The 24,247-nt window shown below is 34.9% G+C and overlaps 1 protein-coding gene across 3 annotated transcripts; it reads right to left on the bottom strand.

The window, feature by feature from the left end:
- Positions 1–265: 265 nt before the first annotated feature.
- Positions 266–23,976, bottom strand: mypn (myopalladin). 3 transcript variants are annotated; one of them, XM_026223397.1, is made up of 21 exons: positions 23,794–23,976; positions 21,604–22,470; positions 18,225–18,400; positions 18,076–18,121; positions 17,625–17,991; positions 17,468–17,542; positions 16,838–16,979; positions 16,684–16,707; positions 16,470–16,586; positions 15,540–16,335; positions 13,988–15,433; positions 11,553–11,694; positions 9,990–10,067; positions 6,696–6,917; positions 5,886–6,035; positions 5,719–5,795; positions 4,629–4,755; positions 2,991–3,198; positions 1,977–2,142; positions 1,711–1,844; positions 266–712 (listed from the first exon to the last, which is right to left on the bottom strand). In XM_026223397.1, the coding sequence occupies exons 2-21, from the start codon at positions 22,464–22,466 to the stop codon at positions 534–536; spliced, it is 5,535 nt and encodes a 1,844-aa protein (XP_026079182.1). In that variant the 5' UTR covers positions 22,467–22,470; positions 23,794–23,976; the 3' UTR covers positions 266–533. The 3 variants fall into 3 exon arrangements, with proteins under 3 accessions (XP_026079182.1, XP_026079183.1, XP_026079184.1); XM_026223398.1 differs by having other exon boundaries at positions 21,604–22,467; XM_026223399.1 differs by lacking the exon at positions 9,990–10,067.
- Positions 23,977–24,247: the final 271 nt, after the last annotated feature.

Below are 24,247 nucleotides of genomic sequence, written 5' to 3'. Positions count from 1 at the left end.
ATTTCTGCAGATTTCACTCCTGGTTCAGACCAGACCACTTTATCACTGAAGGAAGCATTATTATGGATTATGGACTCATATTTTAGCCGGTTTGATGTTAAAAATGCCTTAATGATGGGTTTTGATTCATACAAAGATTAAGTTTGTGTCTTCTCCAGATGTTAACTGATGGACTGGAGTGCTGTGGATTATTATTGTGAGGTTTTTATCAGCGTTTAGACTCTCATTCTGATGGCACCCATTCACTGTAGAGCATCCATTGATGAGACACTGATGCAATGCTACATTTCTCCAAATCTGATGAAGAAACAAACTCATCCTAATCTTGTATGACCCGAAGACGAGCATATTTTTAGCCCATTTTCATGTGGCAGAACTCTTCCTTTAAATTATAGGCCCGTATCAAAACACATACAACTACAAATGAGTGCAGAAACATCAGATCCTTGTTTGCTTTTAGATTGTTACTCCAAATGCTCAACACAATGTGGTGTCTTTAAATCATCGGTGCACCATCTTTAACCTGCGAGCATCTACAGCTCCTCACTTTCTAGCCTTCGCTCTGGTTGGGAGGCAGAGAATATGACGGGGCTGTTGTCGCTCATAGAAAACGCTGACTTTATATCCAGACCCTGTCCGGTGAGAGCAGCGTATCGACTCCCGCTGAGCTGCGTCTTCTTCATCGGTGCATTAATGTGCTGATACCACTGAGCTGCAGAAAACCACATGTTTGGACATAACAGTTCAATTAAGAACATCTTTTGCATTTGGGTTGCATGCTATGTATTTATTTGTAGTCACATAGTTGACACAACTGCACTTTTAAGCATCTTTCTGGGTTAAATGTAATACAGTTGTACAATACTATATACATTTATATTTTAGGTGCTTTAGCTGCTTACAATTATTATTATTTTTTTAATCTTTATTAATCAGCTTTTTGCAGTTCACTTCATTAGTACAGTATTACAAAAGAGCTAATCAAGATACAAATGATTAGATTAATTTAATTAGATAATTACATTAATAATAAGATTAATTAATATTAGACAAAAACCTTAAAACAATTAGAATAATTACATATTAAAATAGTTTTGGATAGAGTGTAATATAGAAATAATATATATAAAATGTAATGATAAAAAATAAAAAAATTCTTAAAATAATTCTTTAAAAAAGAAGTAGATATAACTAATTAGTTTAATTTAGTTTAATTGTCAGAGAAATTTCTTAAAATAATTACAAAAATGAGTTTAAAATATTTTTAGATTTTAGAGTTAACATAGTAGTTTAATTCGGTTTATTATAACCAGAAATATAAAAATAGTCAGAAACATTACATTTTAAATATTTTAGATGTAGTACAATATAGTAGTTTAATTCTAATATTATTATAGCCATTTCCAAAAATATTTTTTTTAACTCTAAAACATTTAAAAATGCTATAATAAAGTAGTTTAAATTCCTTTTTAATTATCAGAACTTAAAAAAAACTAACCCTAACCCTAAACATTTAATGACGAGTATTAATGTAGTAGTTTAATTTAGATTATCATTTATTCCTGACCAGCTAACAAAAGTACTGTACTCTGCATTTGTAGTCAATGCAGAAGAAAAGCTAAAATTGTAGCTAAAATGCTTTACACCTGAACTATTTCTTAACTTCACTAATATACAGTGCTGAGATATTAATCAATGTAACTGACTCACCATATATGTCTAGTCTTGCTGTGCATGATATGATTCCTGCTTCATTTTTTGCAGAGACAGTGTACCAGCCAGCATCTTCCTTTCTAGTCGGTTGAATCAGTAGACAAACATAACCTGTCGTGTCCTGATGCATGCTGGGATAACAAAGACACAGAAAGTGCAATTCATTTACTGTGCATTTGTGTTCTCATGCTGCAAGTGAAAAGCACAGTGTTGATCATTTGTGGGAAAGCGTGCTCTGGTCCAGCAGATGTGAACACACTCACCTGACTCTGGCCTTTGAGTGAGGGATTGTGTCATTGTCTTTCTTCCAGTAGATGACCGGCTGAGGCATCCCCACAACTCTGCACTCCAGACGCACCGGGGAGCCCTCGGCGATGCCCGTGTTCTGCAGCTTTTCCACAAAATGTGGCGCCTGCTTCAGCTCTTTTCCTGCGTGTGTTCATTTAACAGGGGAAAGGAGATCAAGTATTTGTGTGTTATTAAGCTGTTGCATGTTATTATGTCAGAATTGCAAGATATAACGTCCAATTCTGAGAGAAAAAAAGCTGATTATTTTATTACAGTTGCAAGTTTATATCTCACAATACTGACTTTATAACTCTTAATTGTGCTTTAATAAATCAACAGGTCATTAAAAAAAAAAAAGAAATCTGAGACAAGAAGTCAAAATTATGGCATAAAGTGATAATTTTTTAGATTGTCAACACGTTTTGACATAATTATAATTTTTCTTATAGTTACAATGTTTTATCTGACAAGATGTTAAAAAAGGTATAAGATATGCCAAAATTATGACTTAGAATGAGTCAGAATTGTGAAACGTCATAATTATAACTAAAACATTCAATTATGGCATAAAATGTAAATAATAAATAGTAGTCATAATTATGTGGGGAAAAAAAACAAAAACCAGCATGCATCGAAATTATGACATAATTATGACATAAAAGGTTAAAATTGATGGACGAGGCTGAAATTATGAGTCAAAAATGTGTTAGTATGAAATTACAAAATTATTGAGTTACTTATGAGATAAAGCCATCATAAGATAAATTATGATATGCTAAGTCATAAAGAATATTTATTTTCACAATTCTGACTTTTCATCTCATAATGACTTAGTATGCCATGATTTCAATTTGTTTGTCACAATTATGAATTTCCGTCTCATAATGTCACTCCAAGTCATAATGACTTACAAATACAAATTTTTTCCCTTATGTGGCTTTCTAGTATTTTAACGTTAGAAAGACGTTCAGAAACGATCCAGCTCTTACCCACTACTCTGAGCTCGAGACAGAATGAACTCTGTCCTGCTTTATTTGAGGCGATGCAGGTGTACGTCCCGTCATCGGCTTGAGTCAGAGGGTCAATAACCAGGGAATGAATCCCGTTTTCTCTCACGAGCATTCGGTGACTGAGGTCTGGATACATGGGCTTCCCGTTGAGGAGCCACATGATCTCAGGATGAGGTAAACCACTCACCTAAACACCAGAGGAGAGTTCAGAGCATTGAAGACAGGTTTAAAACCAAGGCAAACCATGCTATTTATCATTGCACTGGATGACTGACAGTACTTGGACACTTCAGTGACTTCTCAAGCGTTTTGGAATTAGACAAAAACGGTTTAAATTATTTTTAATGATACAACGGAATATAAAGCCACTTAAACTGACTCCCATTACTAGATTTCTTAAAGTACATTTAAAAAATGCACTTTGTAAATATATCAAATTAGTATTAGTATATTGTGTTATTATACTAAACTAAAACTGAAACTAAAATGAAAACCATTAAATAAATAAATAAATAAATTGTTGCTTAAAATTAAATGGATGTAAACTGGTATAAAATATTTATGGTATAAATATAGTTGCCAAAGCAACATCTCTCTTTACATAATTTTAATTACTGTAGTTCATCTCGATGTACTAAAATCAAGGATCTATAATTGAAATAAAATTTAATAAAAATTATATATGGGGGGAATAACAACAAAATCAATAAATATTTGTTAATTAAAATGAACTAAAAACTATTATTTATTTATAAATTTAAAATATTAATAAAAAAACTATAATAGTGCCTTAATGATACTAAAATAATGCTTGTAAATCAATCATTGTTTTAATTAAATTACAAAGAAGTTTCAATAGAAATGACATTAAAGTATATTTTTAGTTTATCTTAAATCCCTCTCAGTATACAGTATTCAGCAGTACGCTAAAGTAATTATGGGAAAGATGTACTTAAATATTAACTTAAGTGTTGTTTTTTACCTTCTTTTTAAAAGTTACAATAATTTTATTTAACACAAATTTAAACTAGAACACATTTTTATTTAATCGCAATTAACATGCAATAAAGTCCAAAATATTACATTCAGTTTGGACCTAAGTATATTAATTTAAAGTATATTCTTTAAGTAAGAACCCGTTTTAAAAGTATGGCAGAGTGTACTTCTTTTGTACATAAATTTAGGGCCAGATTTACTAAATGGGGCAAATTAGTGTTAGAGCGCAATTCTATAAAAGCACCGATGGGAAAATAAAATACTATAGAAGTCAACGGTGCTCATCAACTGTTCAGATCCCAACATTTTACTGAATATCTTCTTTGGTGTTCAACAGAAGAAAGAAACTCGTACAGGTTTGGAACAACATGAAGGTGATTCTGATTCTGATTCTGATTTGACGTGCACAAATGTTAGTAAAGTCCATTGCGTGATTCATTTTAATACTGTGATACCATTAAGTTTGCGTCTGAAAAGGCAACTACTAGAAATGCATGTGCAATAAGGACTTGTAAGAAAAATGTAAGGAAAATCTGCTTGGACTCCTAATGCAATGATGTTGAGACATTTTCAAACGCTCAGAACTGTATTGGGATCATCTTGCTGGAATATCCCCAGTACCTTGCAGTCTAACCTACAGAGCTGTCCCTCGTGAGCCGACATGTCTCCTGGAGCCTGCAGGAAGTGCGGACGAAAGAAGCGCTCTTCAGTCGGCTCGCCCTCCACTTCCTGTACACGCGCTCGGACTCTGGGAAAATAAACGATGAGTGATCACAAAACTATTACCAGAGATGCAAACAGGTAAGGGGAAAAAAGATGAGAACATTGCATGCTCCACGCAGAAGCTCTTTTAAAGTTATTTGCTTTACATGCTCATTTGTAGTTACTTTTAGGTTTATATATTAGTACTGTCAAACGATTAATCGCGATTAATCGCAGTCAAAATAAAAGTTTTTGTTGCATAATATATGTGTGTACTGTGTTTATTTATTATGTTTATATAAATAAACACACAAGCATGTATATATTTCAGAAAAATATGTTATGTTTATATTAAAACATTATATGTATATATTAAACATGTTAATATATAATATAAATGATTTGAACATAAATAAATAGACATACATGTAAATATATACTGTATGTGTGTGTATATATATATATATATATATATATATATATATATATATTTGCATAACAAATATACACAGAACACATGCGATTAATCACGATTAATCACATGACAACACTTACATACATACATGCATATATCCTTATATGTACAAATTTGTAATATTTCACTAAAAAATATTAACATCTTGCAACATTTACATCAAGATTGAATATATCTGGTTAAAATCCCATGTAATGAATGATGAAGTGCTATGCAAGCTATTTAAGACAATATTGGTTGATTAGACAGCAATGCTGACCTAAAATGCTAAATGTTTGCCTACACATCTCAGACCTCAAATACATCAAATATTACCCTTTTTAAACATCATTTAAAAAAAAAAGAGTAAAGAAAATACTATGCAAAACTTTCTCACTGGATCTAAACAAATCTCATAGGTGACCTATTTCGATCTAAAAAAGTGAGTTGTCACCCAAAGATGAGAAGTTTGCAACTATGTCTTACACATACAAGTCTATTAAACTTATCTCTCCATCAGCCACTGTATTGAAACGAAGCATTGATCCGACTCACCTCTGCGAGTGAACCACGGGACGGTTTCGCACGGGACCTGTTTGGACAATCAAATGCCCAGAGCAACTTATTCTGCCCTGTGAACATGAAAACAGACTCGACCTTCATTTCTGCTGTACATCAGAGTCATTCATGATGATTTTCTCCAGAATGTTTTTTGTAGTTACCTGTGGATTTGCTGCCATGACTGTATAATTGCCATCATCGTCACTTGTGACGGCTTCTATGTGTAATGAGCACGTCCCATCACCTTCTCTGATCTTCTTATAGTGCTCATTTTTCTTCAAAATCTGCTTTCCATCTTTAAACCAGTAAACCTGTAGGAAAAGTACAAAATAAAAGTTCCTCGACAAGTGGTTTGGACAGAATATTTATGTATCTGTTATGCTTAAAGATTGAAATGAATTTAAACTATCTAGAAAACAAATAATTTAGAAAATAGTAATGATTAATGATTAATTGTTGATTTTTTTGTTTTAGCTATATAAAAGAAATGAGTACTTTTATCCATTAAGGAGGAGGACATATTCAATTATGTATTAGATTTAATGTTAAAAAAAAGTTCTGTTTCAAATAAATGTTCTTTTGAACTTTCTATCCATCAAAGAATCCTTAAGAACAAATTATATCACAATTTGTATAAAAATATACATTGATAATTATCAGAAATGCTTCTTGAGCAGCAAATATTAGAATGATTTCTGAAGTTCATGTGACTCTGAAAACTGGAGTAATGGTGCTGAAAATTCAGATTTGATCACAGAAATGAATTGCTTTTTACAATTTAAAACAGTTATTTCAAATTGTAAAAATATATCAATTTTTTTATCAAATAAATGCAGCCTTGGTGAACAGAACAGACTTCTTTCAAAAACATTTTTAAATATCTTACCATCCCCAAACTTAAAGAAAACACATTTAAAGTGTTATTTTCTGAGCACGTATTACAGGAACATCAAAGGGTGTCAAAAACTCACTTTAGGAACTGGAATTCCCACAACTTTACAGGTAAATGTGACTGGAATCCCTTCCACAGCTCTGAAGTGCTTCAGTTTCTTGTCGAAGATGGGTGCGATGCATTTTCCCGTGGGAATTTCATCATGGTGAACTTCATCGTCCGACTCTTCAACTGGAGTCCTTTCCAAACGAAACTCGATCTCGCTCAATAGCCTCTGCTCAAAGCTCGACACCTTGTATTCCTACAAAACACATCATTAAGAATGAACTTATTACCTAAAATCGTTCATGAATGTGTCCCATTTATGTTTTCATATTAACTAAACTTTCGTATTAACTACTTTTTTCAGGTTCAGAGGAAACATTGCCCACAGTTGCTACCTAAATGTTAAAATTTCCAAAACAGTCACTTAAATTAAACAACCAAACTGATCATAGTAATGTCTAAAAATAAGAATAAACAAACAAACAAAGAGATATCTGATAAATGAAAGGCTAATCAGTGGTCAGGTTATTTTCAACAATCAGTGTGAACTTGTAAACCAATTACAATAAGAAGTGGGCTTTGTGGAGATAATAAAACACAATAACATTTAACCTATATGAAGGTAATAGCAGCTTTTTATCTCACAACACAATTTTTTGCAATTATAATAAAAAAGGCTAAATTCTGATGGGAAAAACAGACTTGTGAGATTTGAACTTTTTTTTAGCCTGTGGCAAAAACAAATAAAAGCATAATTGCTATTTAAACTCAGAATTCAGAAAAAGAATTGTGAAATTTAAATTCTGAATTCTGAGAATAAAGTAAAAATTTTAAGATTTAAACAGAATTCAGCGGGGAAAAGCCATAATTGTGAGATTTAAACATAATTCCAAGAAATATCCAGAATTGCAAAATTTAAACTAAGAAGTTTGAGTTTAACTCTTACAATTCTGCAATTTTCTATTTGAATTTTGCATTTAAATCTTGCAATTCTGACTTTTTTATTATAATTTTTAGTTTAAATCTCGCTATTGACTTTCTTATTAGAATTCTAATAAAAAATTCAGAATTGCGAGATTTAAGTTCAGAATTTTGATGGGACAAACAGAATTGCGAGATTTAAACTCAGAATTGTGAGATAAAAGTCTAATTTAGAGGGTTTTTTTGCTAAATATATATTTAGCAAAAACCAGAAAAGCTTAATTCCTATGTAAACCCAGAATTCAGAAAAATAATCGTGAAATGTGGAAAATTTATTCAGAGGGAAAAAGCCAGAATTTTGATGTTTAAACTGATAAATCAGAATTATGAGATTTAAACTCAGAACTATGAGATAAATCTGAATTATGAGATTTAAACTCAGAACTATGAGATAAATCAGAATTATGAGATTTAAACTCAGAACTATGAGATAAATCAGAATTATGAGATGTAAACTCAGAACTATGAGATAAATCAGAATTATGAGATTTAAACTCAGAACCATGAGATAAATCTGAATTATGAGATTTAAACTCAGAACCATGAGATAAATCAGAATTATGAGATTTAAACTCAGAACCATGAGATAAATCACAATTATGAGATTTAAACTCAGAACTTTGAGAAAAGTCGGAATTGTGAGATTTAAACTCAGAACTTTGAGAAAAGTCGGAATTGTGAGATTTAAACTCAGAACTATGAGATAAATCAGAATTATGAGATTTACACTCAGAACCATGAGATAAATCAGAATTATGAGATTTAAACTCAGAACCATGAGATAAATCAGAATTATGAGATTTACACTCAGAACCATGAGATAAATCAGAATTATGAGATTTAAACTCAGAACCATGAGATAAATCAGAATTATGAGATTTAAACTCAGAACCATGAGATAAATCGGATTGTGAGATTTAAACTCAGAACTTTGAGAAAAGTCGGAATTGTGAGATTTAAACTCAGAACTTTGAGAAAAGTCGGAATTGTGAGATTTAAACTCAGAACTATGAGAAAAGTCAGAATTGTGAGATTTAAACTCAGAATTGAGACAAAAAAAATCACATTTAGTAGTTCTTTTAACTTGTGGTAAAAACAAATAAAGCTAGATATTGCTAGATGTAAACTCAGACTTCTAAATTTCTGAAAATTGTGAGATACATGTTTGTAATTCTGAGAAAAGTCATAATTGTGAGATAAAAGCACAAATGTTTTTATTATGCGGTGTAAACATATATTCCATATGTTCTGGGGGTTATTAAACAAAGGATAAAAATGGTCATATTATGAAAGTTTTTGGTGCAAAAATTAACAAACACACATATAAAAATAAAAACTAGGTTACTAAATAGCTATGATATGAACCCTTTAACACACCATCCAATTTTAAAAATACCTATTATATCTCAAGAGGCCTTTCTGGTAACAGCTCGCCTTTAGTTCTGGATGTCCCCCAACATGTCTGAATGCAGTCATCTCTATTTATAGTACAGAAGAGCCCTGTTCATTCCTGTCTCTGTCAAGTCTCTCGAGCCCAGCGCTCATGTTTACTCACAGATACTGCGTGCATTCAGATTTCATTCACATAGACACTGAACTTAATTGTGATTGCAATGAAAACACAAAAACCCAAACCGCAGATGGTCTAATGTAGTGCTCATGTCATTATTGTTTGTGTTATATCCATTGAACACTGACATTAATAATCTCACGTAGTTAGTATATCATTGAATTAAACTCAGGTTGCTCATGCATAATGTTTTGTGATAGAATTTTACTTAGCGTATTAATTACAATTTACAAGGACGCAGCGATATATATAATATTTATTAAAAGAAAATTTATCATACAATTAATTTGACAACATAATGGTAACACTTTACAATATATATTAACATAGTTAATGCAATAACTAACAGTAAGGAAGATATTTGTTATAATTAATCTAATATATCTCTATATTAATCTAGTTTATTATATATATATTAAATTAAACGTTACTTAATAACACTAAAACTTTTTATTTTTAGTTCAGCTCATAATATTAAGACACATTCATTCATTCATTCACTAAAATTATCAAAGTATTTTCCATGGTTAATGTTAACTGATATAGTTAACTATTGTAAACAAATGTAACCTTATTGTAAAGTGTTCATGAAATTTACTGCATCTTCCTCTAAAGAGGGTTATAATCCATGCATTTTCATTAGTGGAAAAAAGCCACAGCTTTATATTAGCTCAGGATAATCTTGTTTCTTGTTTTAATCTAAATAAATTATTATATTATGAAAACTAATGCACTACAGAACAAAGCTCCGCTTGCAATGGGGAAAAGTCTTTGTACCTTGTTATAGTTAAAGACAGTTGCGGTGGGAATGTTTGGTCCGAGCAGTCGGCTCACTTCCCCCCCATAACTCTGCTTCTATGGAGGACAGGATGAATGACGATGATGATGTAAACACAAACACTAGTCACACATCAAGACAAATGTGTGATAAATTGTGTTTTATCATGTTACTACACTCCAGCGTGTAAAAGTGTTAATATGGTGCATCATGTAGATGCACATGTGACACATGGAATGTGTTAGAATGTGAAAATATAGAAAATGATTTATTTAATGCGAATGTTGTCGTCGATGCAAAGCCACTATATGATGCATGGAGATTTACAGACATTTATTTATAAATGACAGCCAGCAATGCATTGAAATTTTGAAGTATTAAATGTACTGAGGCCCTTAAATCAGCAATGCTGACAGTTAATCTCAACATGAAAAACCTGAACATGAATAACATGTTTCTTAGGATTTTTTTTTTCTAATCAGTTGTGAACATTTAATCTCACATCTAATGCTGTTAAATGAATGTTTATTGCATTATTTCAGTATCGTGTGTCACCATGATGGGGGTTAGTGTTTGTGTGAATGACACTGTGCACCTTCTATGTAAAAATATTGCCCTCCTCAGGTTGTAGAAAAGCTGTTTGTGATGGGGTTTGGTTCATCATGTGACTTTCTCATAACCAACAGTTATTGTTGATTTCATGTCGACTGTAAACAAAGCTTTTTAATTTAAGTACAATCCAAATTATTTGAGAGACTTTTACAGAACACCTGTAAAAGTTTAAAGATTTGCAGTGCTATGAAAATGCAAATGCATAATAAAAGGTAAGTAATATTGCAAGCATGCACTTATTATCAAATGTTGTGTAGTATATGAAATATGAAAAAATGGTGCCATGCAGGAATTACACACACACACATATATATATATATATATATATATATATATATAGATAATTATAGAATTATATGTATGCATATCTATCTGTTTTTCCTGCATGGCATAATTTTTGTTTATAAAATGAGAAAATGTATGTCAGCAGGTGATATAGATTTGTATTTGGTGCAAGCCAACCAAAGAGTTAGATTCAGCCTTCAACTTTAACATCAAAAAGAAGCTTGAAAACCTATTAAGCACAAGAGATAAAAACTAAGTTTTTGGTAATATCATGACGAAGGCCTAGCTATTTTGTCTTAAAGGGTACCAGCGATATATTTTAGAGGACAGACTGATCAAGCTGTGGTACCCAGAACATGTTATTTAGGGGGATATTTTTCTTCCCTATTCCTTCTCCATCAGTCTGTGTTTTGTGTAAGCCCACACAAACGTAACTACTACCAACCGAGATTAAACCCTCTGTAATAGTGTCTCACATAAAGAAATCTGTAACTCAAAGTAAGATCATCAGAAACAACAAAAACTGTATTCTGTGAATAACAGAAAATAAGCAATTTTATATAACTGAATTGTCTCTCTCAATCCTGCAAAAGCATGGCTTAGGCCTATTATTTTTTTCTATACACAACAAAAACCATGTTTGTAATATTTATGACACCACATACCTGCTGTCCAAAATGGAGCTGTTCATCTTTAAATCGCAATATCTTCTCAATATCTTGTAACAGTGTTTCCTTGCTCTCGCGGATGTCATCATCAGACATGAGTCTGGAACCTCTTTGATTCTTCTTTAGTGCACCTTGAGGCCTGAACATGAAGTAACATTTTTTTAAAGTCCAATTCTGCTGTAAAACAGCTCTTAAAAAAATGTAGATATATTTTTCTCCCTTTAAGACATGAACTCTATTCATTTACTGCTTGTTTTCAAAAAAAAAAAAAAAAACGAACGAACTTGCTCTATTCTTTTTCTATTCTAACTGTTTTATTTTTATTTATTATATTATTTAAAAAGCAATTGATATGTGTACTGTGTTAAGTTAACTGAGACTTGTAATAGCATTTGTATATAATTGCTCTTTTGTTGATTTTGATTTCTTCCATTGTCCTCATTTATAAGTCCATTTGGAAAAAAGTGTCTGCTAAATGACTAAATGTAACGTAAATTTAAATATCTGGAACTTTTATGGGATTTTATGATACTTAACATCTTTTCTGAAACTTGAGATCTCTAGATCTCAACTCACATTTGGATATTCCAGACAAATCCCTTTAAAGGGGTTGTAGCATGAGAAAGCAAATTTGCCTTGACCCTTTGGCATATAAGAGGTCTTTGTACCATTAAAACATCCTGCAAGTTTCATAGACCGTGTCAACCTCATTATAAACAAAGCATTTATTTAATCATGCTCCAAAAACGAGCTGGATCTGAGGGGCGAGGTGACATCACCTAGGCCCCAGTCATTTGCATAAACACTACCTCCATTGACATTGACGAAGTCATTTTCTCACCATAGGCCCCGCCCACTGTTGTTCAGACGCTCATGCTTAATGTGATTGTCACTTCACATCAAAATCAAAGTGAAATGAAAATCACTGCTGCTGTTTTGTCTACACTGGATACAGTATACAGATGCACATTCACTTTCTGACATGCTCAAGTCAGTCGTCAACAGGACAAATGGAGTGAAAGAATGTTCACTTTGGCACATTTGGTTTAATCAGCTTGTTCACATCTTTGTATCAGATATTGGATGGATCCCAGGAGATGGTTTATTTTTATTTGTGTCCCGGGGTTGTGTCTAAAAATCATTTGGAGCATTTTTTTTTTTGTAAACAAGGCACGGTGTCATGGAGAGTTCACAAGAAACATTTGTTGAAAGATAAAGCTGTGCAAGATCTGACTGCAGCTGCATCACAAACATAAGTAAATGATTTCATTGTGTTTTGACAAAAAATTACTGTTTTTCCACATATTTATTAGTTTTCTTTTTTTGTGCAAAAAAACTTTTTTAACATAAGTTAACCCAAGGAACTTATTAAAAAAAATATGTCATCATGTCCCCTTTAAAGAGAGTATGATCTTCAAACCATATTACGATTAGGGCCGGGACTTTAACGCGTTAATTGAGATTAATTAATTACACAAAAAATACCGCGTTAACTAAGATTAATTAATTACAGAAAAAAAAATTCCCGCATTTTTAATAACATATTTTTGCACCGCGGAACGTTTCTCACTGGATGAGTTTCGGCGGACCGATTATACTGGAACACCAACTAGCGTTCGCATATCACCGCAGCACATTGAGCCTCAAGTATCACCTCAACGCAAAACATATAGCAGCTAGCGTGGACTTTACACTTTATGTTGAACTATGTATTATTTAGCTGGTGCAACAGTTTATGTTGAACACTTTATTGTTAAGGCCAAGGTTATTGAGAGTTGAACTTAGTATGTTATGGCCTCTGAAGCAACAGAGAGATGTTTTCTAATAGTCAGTGTTTCCAATGTTCTGAATGTACTTGACAGTATTGTGTTTTACTTAAAAAACACTTTACAGAAGGTTCCAGCACCTATAAGCTTCCTGAATTTCTGAAATGTACTATTTCTAAATTGTTTCTAAATATGCAGTTGCACTGGTCTGCTAGACTTGGTTGAACAAAAATAAACAATATTTTGTTGCTTAAGCTTATGTATTCAGTTATTATTCAATGGTATACTATAAATCCATGTGAAAAAAAAAACTTCTCACTGTTCTCAGGTCAAATATTTATATGCGATTAAAATGCGATTAATTTCGATTAATTAATTACAAAGCCTCTAATTAATTAGATAAAAAATTTTAATCGAGTCCCGGCCCTAATTACGATATTACAATTTTATAATGCAGAGGTCTTCAACCCTACTCCCGGGGAACTACTGTCCTGTACAGTTTATTTCCAACCTGCTTCAGCACATCTGCATGTGCATTTACAAGCTACCCTGAAGAACTTTATTACCTTTAGGTGTTGTTGATTAGGAGCTAAACTCTGCTGGAGAGTGGATCCCCAGGAGCAGGGTTGAGAACCTCTGTTGTAATGAAATGTTGTGTTTGCTTACCCAGGTGGGGCACTCTTAGGTAGGCCCATGGCATTGGTCAGAGGAGATGTAGGAAGAGAAGGAAGGACTGAAGTAAGAAAGGCCACTGGATTTTGGATGGGGCTGTGGGAGGAGCTGCTAGAAGTTGGAGAAGAAGCTTGTGGGGGTGACTGAGTTCTAAAAGAAAACAGTGAATTCCCCAGCCCATGAGGCAGTAGAGGAGGTGAGGACACATATGGTGGGCTGCTTGGACACTCCAGAACTCTCGTTGGGAACTTTCTTGGGGATGGAGATAACTGGTTGATGGGCGACGTGAGCTCCCGTGTTGACTTCGGGAATATTTGTGCAGCTAATTCATGAAGCATTGGCACAGGAGACTCAGTTGGGGAAGGACTCCTGATAGGAGAGAGTGTCTGGGCTGCGACAAACTCCTTTGGTCTTGTGTAGGTGAAGCTCTGGGTGGAGATAGGAATAATCCCGGGAAGTGGAGGCTGGATGTCAATCAATGTAGAATGAGACATTGGACTTGGGATGGGTGCAGGTGCAGGTGGATTTCTCACCAGATGTGGTGAGGTGATTTTACTCAGGGGTGGATAAGACACACCCTGAGAATGTGTGTATTGTGGAGCCATGCTGGGATGAGAATTTGTGGCGGTGTTTAACTCTGGTGCAGTGTTGTTCACTACTGATTCATTAGGTGACATCAGTGCCTGTGTTCTGGCAACACCTTTGTCACTAAAGGGAACGGAGTATATCTGCAAGGTTGGATTCATGTTTATTTGTGAAATATGAGTGGAAGGAGTAATGGGTGGAACATTGGCCACATGGTTAGGGTTTGGTTGGGTGGTTGAAGCCATGATAAGTTGAGGAAAATGTGCAGATGGTCCCAAATATGAAGGCATGGGGATGTTGGGAGCACCTATTGGTTGAGTTATTGGGATTGTTGGAATCACACTTGGCATAGGGGTAAGTGGAGCCACACTGGGTGAGATTGGCCCCAAATTCAACTGAGGAGGAGTGGGCACCACATTCGTTTGGGTTAGTAGGTTAGAGGGAACTATACCTGGTGGAACAGTAACTAATGTAGTAGGAACCAGATTTTGTTGAGGTATTGGATGGTGGTTCTGTAAGGTTGTGGCTAATGGAGTAAGTTGGGGCAAGGGCATGGAATTGGTTAAAGGCATGCTCAATTCGGATACAGGTACAGCTTTTAATATGGGAGCAGGTGCTGTAGGAAGTAGAGGGACAGATGCAGGGATCGGCAGTGGAATTTGAGCAGAGTTCATTACAAGTGGAGGTGGCTGGGGTTGGGATAGAACTGGATTTGCAGAAGGGTGATTTGGCTTGACAGGTGGAGGCTCACAACTTGTCCTGTCTAAATGTGTTAAATCTTGGCTTGGGGAGGTGTTTTCCTGCTGCTGTTCCGAAAGCATCTGGTTGTGGATGATCTGAAGCTGCACTTGGTCTCTAAGATAAGACAAAAGAAGGGAAAACAAGCATGTTTTCTACTCTCAAAAACTTCTCTCAAGTTTTCTCTCAAGTTTTCTTGCAACACTCTGAAGTTGGTACTTACAATTTTGGTTTAGCCAGCACTGGTGGTGGTTCTTTAGGTGACATTTCTTTATTTTCCTCATCTTCATCTTCTGGGAGTTTAAAGGTTACACGGAGACCAACTCGAGAACTAGAGCGGGATTCATTGTGATTCCCTAACACACCCTCGGGTCTTGTCTTGAGGCAAGAAGTTGGGGGATCTGGTAGGGGTTTAACAGTCGGTCGCTCTTGATGGTTACTGCAGTTTACTGGTGGGAAACTAGTAACAGAAGGGCTGGGGTTTGGCTTTGAACCGTTTGGTAATGATTCTAACCAGGAATCAGAGCTCATAGTGATGCAAGAGTCTGATCCATTTGGTGGACTTTGGGTCACTTCTGTGGAAGGTTTAAAACTAGATCCTCCTGAATCAAAATGTGTAGAGCTGAGAGGCTTATGGTTTGAGTTTGAGTTCATTGAAGAAGAATTGAAGCTGATTGGGTTAAGCTGAGTTAAACTAGTCCTTAAAGTATCTGAGCCGTATTTTCCAATGCTGAGAGGGTTAAGACTAGGTAGGCTAGTGGTTAGATCATGGCGAAGGGTACTAGGATTCAGGGAATCTGAGCGAGGTATCCCAGAGTCCTGAAGTTCTACATTCTTAAATCCATATCTCAAAGGGTCAAGGCAAATCATACTTGAGTGAAGCTTGTTGTTTACCAGACGAACATCTGGTTTAGGCTTTAAAGTGGTTGACATCAGTCCTGTTGCTGGAACCTTTTGGAGGGAGGATTCCACTGTTAAAGTGCTTGTTGTTTTTGGATTGGTGCTGTTATTATTGTGTCCTATTGATGCAGACAAAATATTGTTCAGAATTAGACTTGAAATGTGATATATGTATACATTTTTATCTCATTATGAACTCAAGCAGTCTTAAGCTGATCCAATAGTAGATTCCTCAACAATAAAACAAAATTACCTTTTACTCTCAATTCTGCTGTACTGGAAACTGTGCCATATTTATTGCTGGCTATGCAAGTAAATGTTCCAGAATCCTCTGGAAAAACTTCCGCAATAACCAAAGTACATATCTCCTCTGATGTCCACAGCAAACAGAGAAATGGTACAATGTTAGGTGGTTAGATTCATGAAATAATTACCTTGGCAAAGCAGGGGTAATCAAATCCACCTACCAGATTCAGCCATGGATCTTGGTTCTAGGATGAAACAAGAAAGATAAGCACTGCAAACGTTTCTTTTAAGTTACATGTTGAAACATTTTCAGCAGTTTTCAAAGATGGATCCAACCACATATCTAAATGCACTGTGCATTAAAATTATACATACTCTTCTGAAGGATTCTGAAGTCTGGGGAATCTTCAATAAGTGTTCCCTCCCGGTACCAGTCCACTTTAGGGGAGGGAATTCCTTTTACTCTGCACTCGAGAACTATCAACTGGCTCTCTACAGCCAGGACATCCTGGAGGTCCTACAGAAAAAGAGACAATAGTGTACAATGACAATGGAATGAAAAACTTGTAAAACTATGTTTTAATTATTCTGAAGGTAATAACTAATGCCTTCCCCTAATGGGTGCATAATAGTATCCTAGAATAGTAATATGTACCCTTAAGGTAGTAATATGTACTTTTATGTTCCTAACATGAACCATTTAGGTACAAAGGTTTCCCTTTAAGGGTACTGCCCCAGTGACAAGCTGTTCTAGGTGGTTTCTTACTTGCCCAAGTCAAACAGGGACACCACCAAGGCTTATGATATTTTAAAACATGGCATGCACTGGATTTGCCAGTTTTTCTGGATATGCTGTAAATCTGACTGCATACCAAGGTTTTGACTTCCTAGATCCGGAAAAGGCATGCATGCAAAAGTTTAAAAAAAATGTTTTTTTTTTTAAGCATTTATACTTCATTGGAGCTCAATGTCAAGATTTAGGAATTCTAGCTGTGTTTGCTCTACCTTCGTAAAAACAGGAGCTGCCATCATGGGCCTTACATCGAAGTTTTGAAGATAACTACTGCTTCCATTTAGATTCTGAAAACAAAACATTTGGAATGTAAGAAAAACGCATGCATTAGGAAAAAAATAAACTGCAGATTTGTTGTGTTTTTCATACCTCAGAAATGTTGTGTTGAGATGTTAACAGTACATCGGAGATACTTTGGCTGGATGGAGGTAATGGTGGTGATGGTGGGGCAATGGTCAGTGGAGGGATAGGTGGAGTTGGCTCCACTTCAGATATTGGCATTGATGGTTCTAGTACAGGTATTTCAGAGCTGACAATATTGGAACACAGAAGTTCTGTATGTTCCTTCTTAGAGGTTGGGTCAGCAATCAGCTCAGTCAGTGGCACTGCTTCTGTGTCAGAAGGTACTGGTGGTTCAGTGAAGGTGGTTGTTATAGTTGGTGTGATGTCTTCAGCAGATGTGTTGGGTTCTGTCAAGACCACAGCAGGTTTGGGCTGAGCAGATCTTTCATGAAGTCTGGAAATAAAGATGTGCATGACCTCTAGGGTTTCAAAAGGTACTATAGATACATATTTCATAATGGAAAATATACAAACTCACTCTGCTTGAAAATGTTTTTCTTCGTCAGATTCTGATGAAGATGCTCCTAATAGAAAATGAAAATATGCAAACTTATTTTCAGACTGCAGCTGCAATCATTTAGTTCAATGCATATTTCATATTAAATAGTCCAAAAGTAATTTACTTACCCTCAATGTAGATTTCTGCTGAGGTGGAGTCTGTGCCATAAAAGTTGGACGCAAAGCACGAGTATCTTCCTGTGTCTTCTTCAAACGCTTCTGCTATGATCAAAGTGTGTCGCTCACCATTAGCGATGATCTGGATATCAGGACTATTTTCCAACTCTTTACCCTCACAAAACCACCTGGAAAACACAATCAGAATGTTACATTCTGGAAAGGAACACACATCTACAAGTACATCCACAATACAATAAATGCATGAATGTAAATGTAAAACATACAAACGTCTAAACGCATCGGGTTTTAATTTGACCTCAGTTGAAAATCCAATAAATGTACATTCAGTTGTGTACTGACATTAACAAACTAAAACAAATATCTAAATGTTTCAGCCCATGAAATTTACAACACAAATACAATGCATATTTACTTAAATGGTTGAGTTATTGGGTAAATAAATTAAATTAAACATTTAATTCATCATTTTGAAATTTTGAGTGTGCTAGTGACACTAAATGAATACCTTCGAACAAAAATCAGTTAATTGACAATTTACTACTGAAGTTATTTTTGCATGTATCACTTTATGTTAAAGAAGGTATTCAAAACCATTTCAATGCATCTCACATTTAATCCAAAATCAGTCCTCCTTATCAAACACATCAGCAAAATAAGAACCACAACACATGAAAAACAGCATTCATTCAGTAATAAATCAATGGGCTAAAATCATATTCTTGAATCCACAAATGTAACTTCACCACAACCTTACCTAGAAGACCGTACAACAGTTATTTTACTTTTACTGCTGTTTCCTAAAACGCCCTCGCTGAAATTTAAAGCGCTTCTGAAGAGACGAGTTGTGATTCATTCCATGGGCGAGACATGGCTGAAATGTATTGGGTTTGATCCATGAGCCAGTGAGGATCATTTCTAATGAGTAAGACTCTACTTTGAAAGACTGAGCTGTGGGGGAAAGACATCCAGAGCTAGATCTGCACCTGTTCAGGCTATTTTGCCTCTTGACTCATCCCCAGCACAGGAACCCCTGTTAAAACTGGATGGCAGAATCCCTGACCGACACGCACAAGCTAAACATAGAGCGGCCTCTCATACAATCACCAACATAACCAACACTGCTAATAGTTCTGTCAGATATTTAGCAGGGATTTGCCTCTGACAGAGAAACACTTGACATTTTTAGTTGCAACAACTAAAATGTGTTTTTTTTTTTTTTTACAACATTTACTTAGAACTTAAAAATCTTAAAAATCTACTTCAAAGACATTAAGTTAAATGCATCCAGAAAGCTTTGGGCATGTCATTTATGTACTGCACATATGGCCAGATTAGTGTTCTCAAGTGGTGCTGTAAGTAAAATGTTGAAAAGTGAAGTAAGTTTGGGTCACTGGAGGGATGATCTAATGTTTCTGACATCACAGTGTCTTAGTCAGCTGAGAACAGCTGTCCAAAAACGTCACCTGTCAGACGGACACGCTCAGAAAAGCACGGGTTTCCTTGACCTGTCAGTGTGGGAAGTTTGCATTGAGTAATGTTACACTAACCTTTCACCAATGACACACTGATAAACATAAAGGAAATTCCTCTGTTATTATTAATTAATATATAATCAATTATAGTTAAAGAAATTAAGGTGTTTAACAAGATGTCTTAATAGCTTAAACAAAAGTTATCTCATGTTAACACTTATGTTAACACATATGTTTCAGATTTTATTAGATGTCTTTATGCTAAGCACGGCTACAATATATACTAATAATATACACTTTAATAAAAAACATACACTACACTATAAATAATAATATACACAACAATAAAAATATAATCATTTCCACACTAATTGTGCAATGATATGCAAGCTCTGTACCCATTTAATATCTTGTTTACTCTTCTACTTTTTTTTGGCTAACTGTGCTCTACTGAAAATGTAGGACGATAATTTGATGCATTCTCATAGCATCATATTTCCGATGTAGTAAAATTAGAATGGCAGGGTTTAGAATAGATGTCATACAATCAGCTTTCACAAGATGTCTTTGTGCTCGCATGCAATGCTTGAATAGGTAGATTTTTAGCATGCATTTGCTAGCAAAAACTGCTGCCATGATACTACGGTGTTACAGATCCCTTGTGAAAAAGTTCTACACTTTTTCACTTATTGTTATGGATATAATAAGTTCTTCAATGCAAAATGAATGTAATGTTTTTGAACGCTTTACTGCATGTTAATTGCAATTAAATTAAAACATATTCTACTTCAAATGTATATCAAAGGCAATTATTTAAACTTAAAATGTATTATCTTTAAACAATAACTAAAATTTGTTACAATTATAATGAAGTACCTTACATGTGCTTTAGTCAGTCAACACATCAAAACAAATTCACTTTAAAAAAGAAAGTACAACAAACGATTATTAAAACTTACAGTGTACTTTAAAATAAAAATCATAATTGGCAATTTTTAAGTGTACTTAATTCTTTTAAGAAACAGTCATGAAAGTGTCTCTCTTTTTAATAATGCTTTTACTTAGGGATGCATGATATATCGGCCACCATATCGGTATCAGCCGATAAATGCATATTTTTTCTGTTTGGCCGATATCTTAAAGGCAATAAATAATGCATTTATTTCTTCAGAAACACTTGACTTTAGATGACTTGTTTGCATTATTTATTTATGCATTATTTTATTTATTTATAAGACTTTTTATGATTATATTTTGTAATGGGAGAGTAAAACTATTTTTTTAAATGTTCAAACTAGGCTGCTTGTGTTCAAGTGTTTGGTATATGGCTTTTAATGAGGAGACTTTTTTTGTAATCAGGCTCTCAAAAAGTTTATAAAAATTTGGATATAGATTTATCAGCCAAAATATCGGTTATCGGCTTTCAAATAAAAAGAATAAAAATTATCGGTTATCGGTATTGGACAAAATTTCCTATTAGTGCAACCTTCGTTTTATTTCATTAATATTATATTATCTGCAAGTAAAGTTGGTTAAAATACATATAACATTTGAAGAACACTGCAAGAGCACATTCAATGCTATTAAATGCATAATGGGTGTTGTCAAGGCATTGTTATTTACACCCCAAATTTTTGAAGATGGAACTGGAATACACAAAGAAAAAAACCCTGTCATTCCTTTAAAAAAAAGTTTTAAAACAATGCATCACTTGCAATTGCTGTGTATTTATTTGTGATATTTACTTGCACATTTTTAGTAAAAAATAATAAAAAAATTGTGCGTGTGGAGTTGCTAAAGTTTCTGACTATTTAATTCATTTACTGCTTTCTGCATGAGCAACAGAAATAATAATGCACTAATCATGTGCATCAATAAAAGCGGTTCAAACTCACCGAACTTCTGGAGCAGGCAGTCCTCTGACGATACAATCCAGCTGCACTTTACTGCCCTCAGGAACCTCCCTGCTTTTGAGCTTCTGTATGAAGTGTGGAGGTTCACACACGGGTTCCTCCGAGCTCTCCGGCTGAATCAGAGCCGGCTCCTCCGTGACTCCACCCTTCTCCATCGGCTCCTCAATCTGTTGGTTGAGCAGAATAGGTCTTTCTCGATCTTCTGTATTAATGGAGTATGAAGTGCCATCAGCTTGGGTTTTGTTGTGGTATCGGCTCCGGTGGGTTTTGCAAGTACGAGGCCGAATTCGCTTAGAGCTGGTGGCTTTAAACAGAGACGAAAGCTCTTCTATGAAATCAGCTGCTTTGTTGAGGAACTCCTTCTTGGATTGGGTCTCCAAGCCGTATGGAGCGTTTCTCTGAGGTCTTTTGAAATCCGCCGCAGGTTCCCTAGCATTCCTGATCACATTATCTTGAAAGGGAGCCTGGAGTATGTGTCTTTCTGAAATGAGCTCTGTTTGTGGAGTGGGTTTGTTGGAAGGAAGATTAGAGTGGCTCACTGGTGGATGTGTGTCGGATCTCTTCTCACGTTCTCGAGGATCGCTGCTGATTGCTTTGCAGGCCAGATCAACGCTGTTGTCCAGTTCCTCCTGGCTCAGGAAGGCAGACAGGTCTGGGAACTGTGGATCGTCTTTCCCACCGGAGTCATCTGCTTTCTCCTTGAGCGTCCCGTAGACCAGGCGGCGAGGGGAGTCTATGCAGCTGGATTCGCCGTGTCTGTGATGAGCTCGGGCCTCGGCCAGGTAACTCTCACGCAGAAGCTGCGATAAAGACATGGGCTCATCCATGCTGTTGTTCTCCTCCATGCTGCTGGAGACAAAAACACAAAGATTTAGAACACACAGACAATAATAATCACCTACTGTGGTGGAACAAGGGACACTTTTGTTTTATAATGCTTTTTCTGAATATGCATTATGGCTCCCTTTAGAAAGTCATTTAGTTTACATGGATACATGACTCAAAATATGTCTGATTTCAAATTGGTATTGAATTTATACTGTAATCAGAGATGACATGCTATATTATTTGTTATTACAATATGTATAAATACACCCCCACCCCCTTTAAACCGGATACCATTTATTTTTAACTGGACTTTTAAAAATACATTTTAACAGGATTGCACTCACAAGAAGCAGTTTCTATGCGATTTAAGAGCAGAACACAACTAGATAAAACTCATATAACCACTATAATATTTCTGACATTTCCAGGCATATATATATATATATATATAAACTTAAGTATTAAAAAAAAAAACATTTCAAGTAATTTTTTGTTCCACTACATACAGGATCTTTCTTAAAACATGAGATAAATCGTAAGATATTTAGAGGACAATGACAATCTTTGTTATTTTTGGTAACTAGATATGCATTTCTAATAATCATTTCTAACAAGACTGCACTCACATAGAGCAACTAATAAAAAATGAGAGCTGAACACAAATAATTCAATAACACTTAAATAACACTGGTATATTAACTACAAAAAAAAAAGAAGAAGAAGAAAAAATAAACCACATTAACTGTAATTCATAGTTTCTTTACAATTAATTGTGAAATTTACTACCAATTTTAGCATTTTATCTAGATAATTTAAAGCTTTTTTTTGTCACAACAAACAACTCTTTTCATATTAAGAACCTAATATCAACACATTTTAATCTTCCTAGCTAAATCCGAGAAAGGCTTTGACCATTGACCCGCTGTTGTTATTGAATCCAGAAAGAGGATACGCCTGCAGATGCTACTGACACTCAAATCAGAGCAATTAACCCCAGCAGCGATGCCCTTCCATCAAAGACAGCTGTTGTGTGCATTAAACACACTCCAGCCACCCTCACTGCTTATTATAGCACAGCTCACTTTACACAAGCACTATAAAAAATATTACTCAGTACAAGAACTTTTGCAACATGCTACAAGCACATGCTATTCTACAAGTCATTGCATGTGTATGATTTACTGCTTCTAGAACTGTTATGACATGCCAAGGTAAAACAGAAACTGGACAAACATACATAGCTGGATGCAATTAGGTAAACATATTAAAAAGTGAGTGCCTTGCATGCACATAATAAAAGCATTAAGTGGGTTAAATAAGTTATTAGACAACAAGGAGCTTTACCTTTGACTTGTGTGAATGTCCACAATGTCTTGATCTACTGAACCTGCTTAGAAACCACTTAATTCCAGTTTTCCAGAGCTGGCTTGGGCGCAGCTGCCACAGCTTTTCCCAGTCTTGAGCAAAGTTAACCTTGGGGTTTACAGCAGCAAGGCAGTGAAGCAGAAACATGTGTGAGTGTGTTGGTGGCAGGTTATTTGAGGGAGGTGGAGGGTTTGAAGTGTGTGCCAGGGAATGATCGCGTCTCATTGGCCACTGAGAATGCTGTCAAGAGAAGGGTGACACCTTTGTGAAGCACCTACTACAGTCTGGAGGACACAGAAGCAGTGCATGATGGGTGTTGTAGGAATAGTTCACTCACAAATGAACATTTGCTGGAAATGCAGTCACTCTCAAGTCATTCAAGATGTAGATGAGTTTGTTTATATCATCCATATCTTTTGGATGATATAGACAC

The sequence above is a fragment of the Carassius auratus genome, chromosome 38 (assembly GCF_003368295.1).
Source record: "Carassius auratus strain Wakin chromosome 38, ASM336829v1, whole genome shotgun sequence".
Taxonomy (NCBI): Eukaryota; Metazoa; Chordata; class Actinopteri; order Cypriniformes; family Cyprinidae; genus Carassius; species Carassius auratus.
This window is presented reverse-complemented; position numbering and strand designations above follow the sequence as displayed.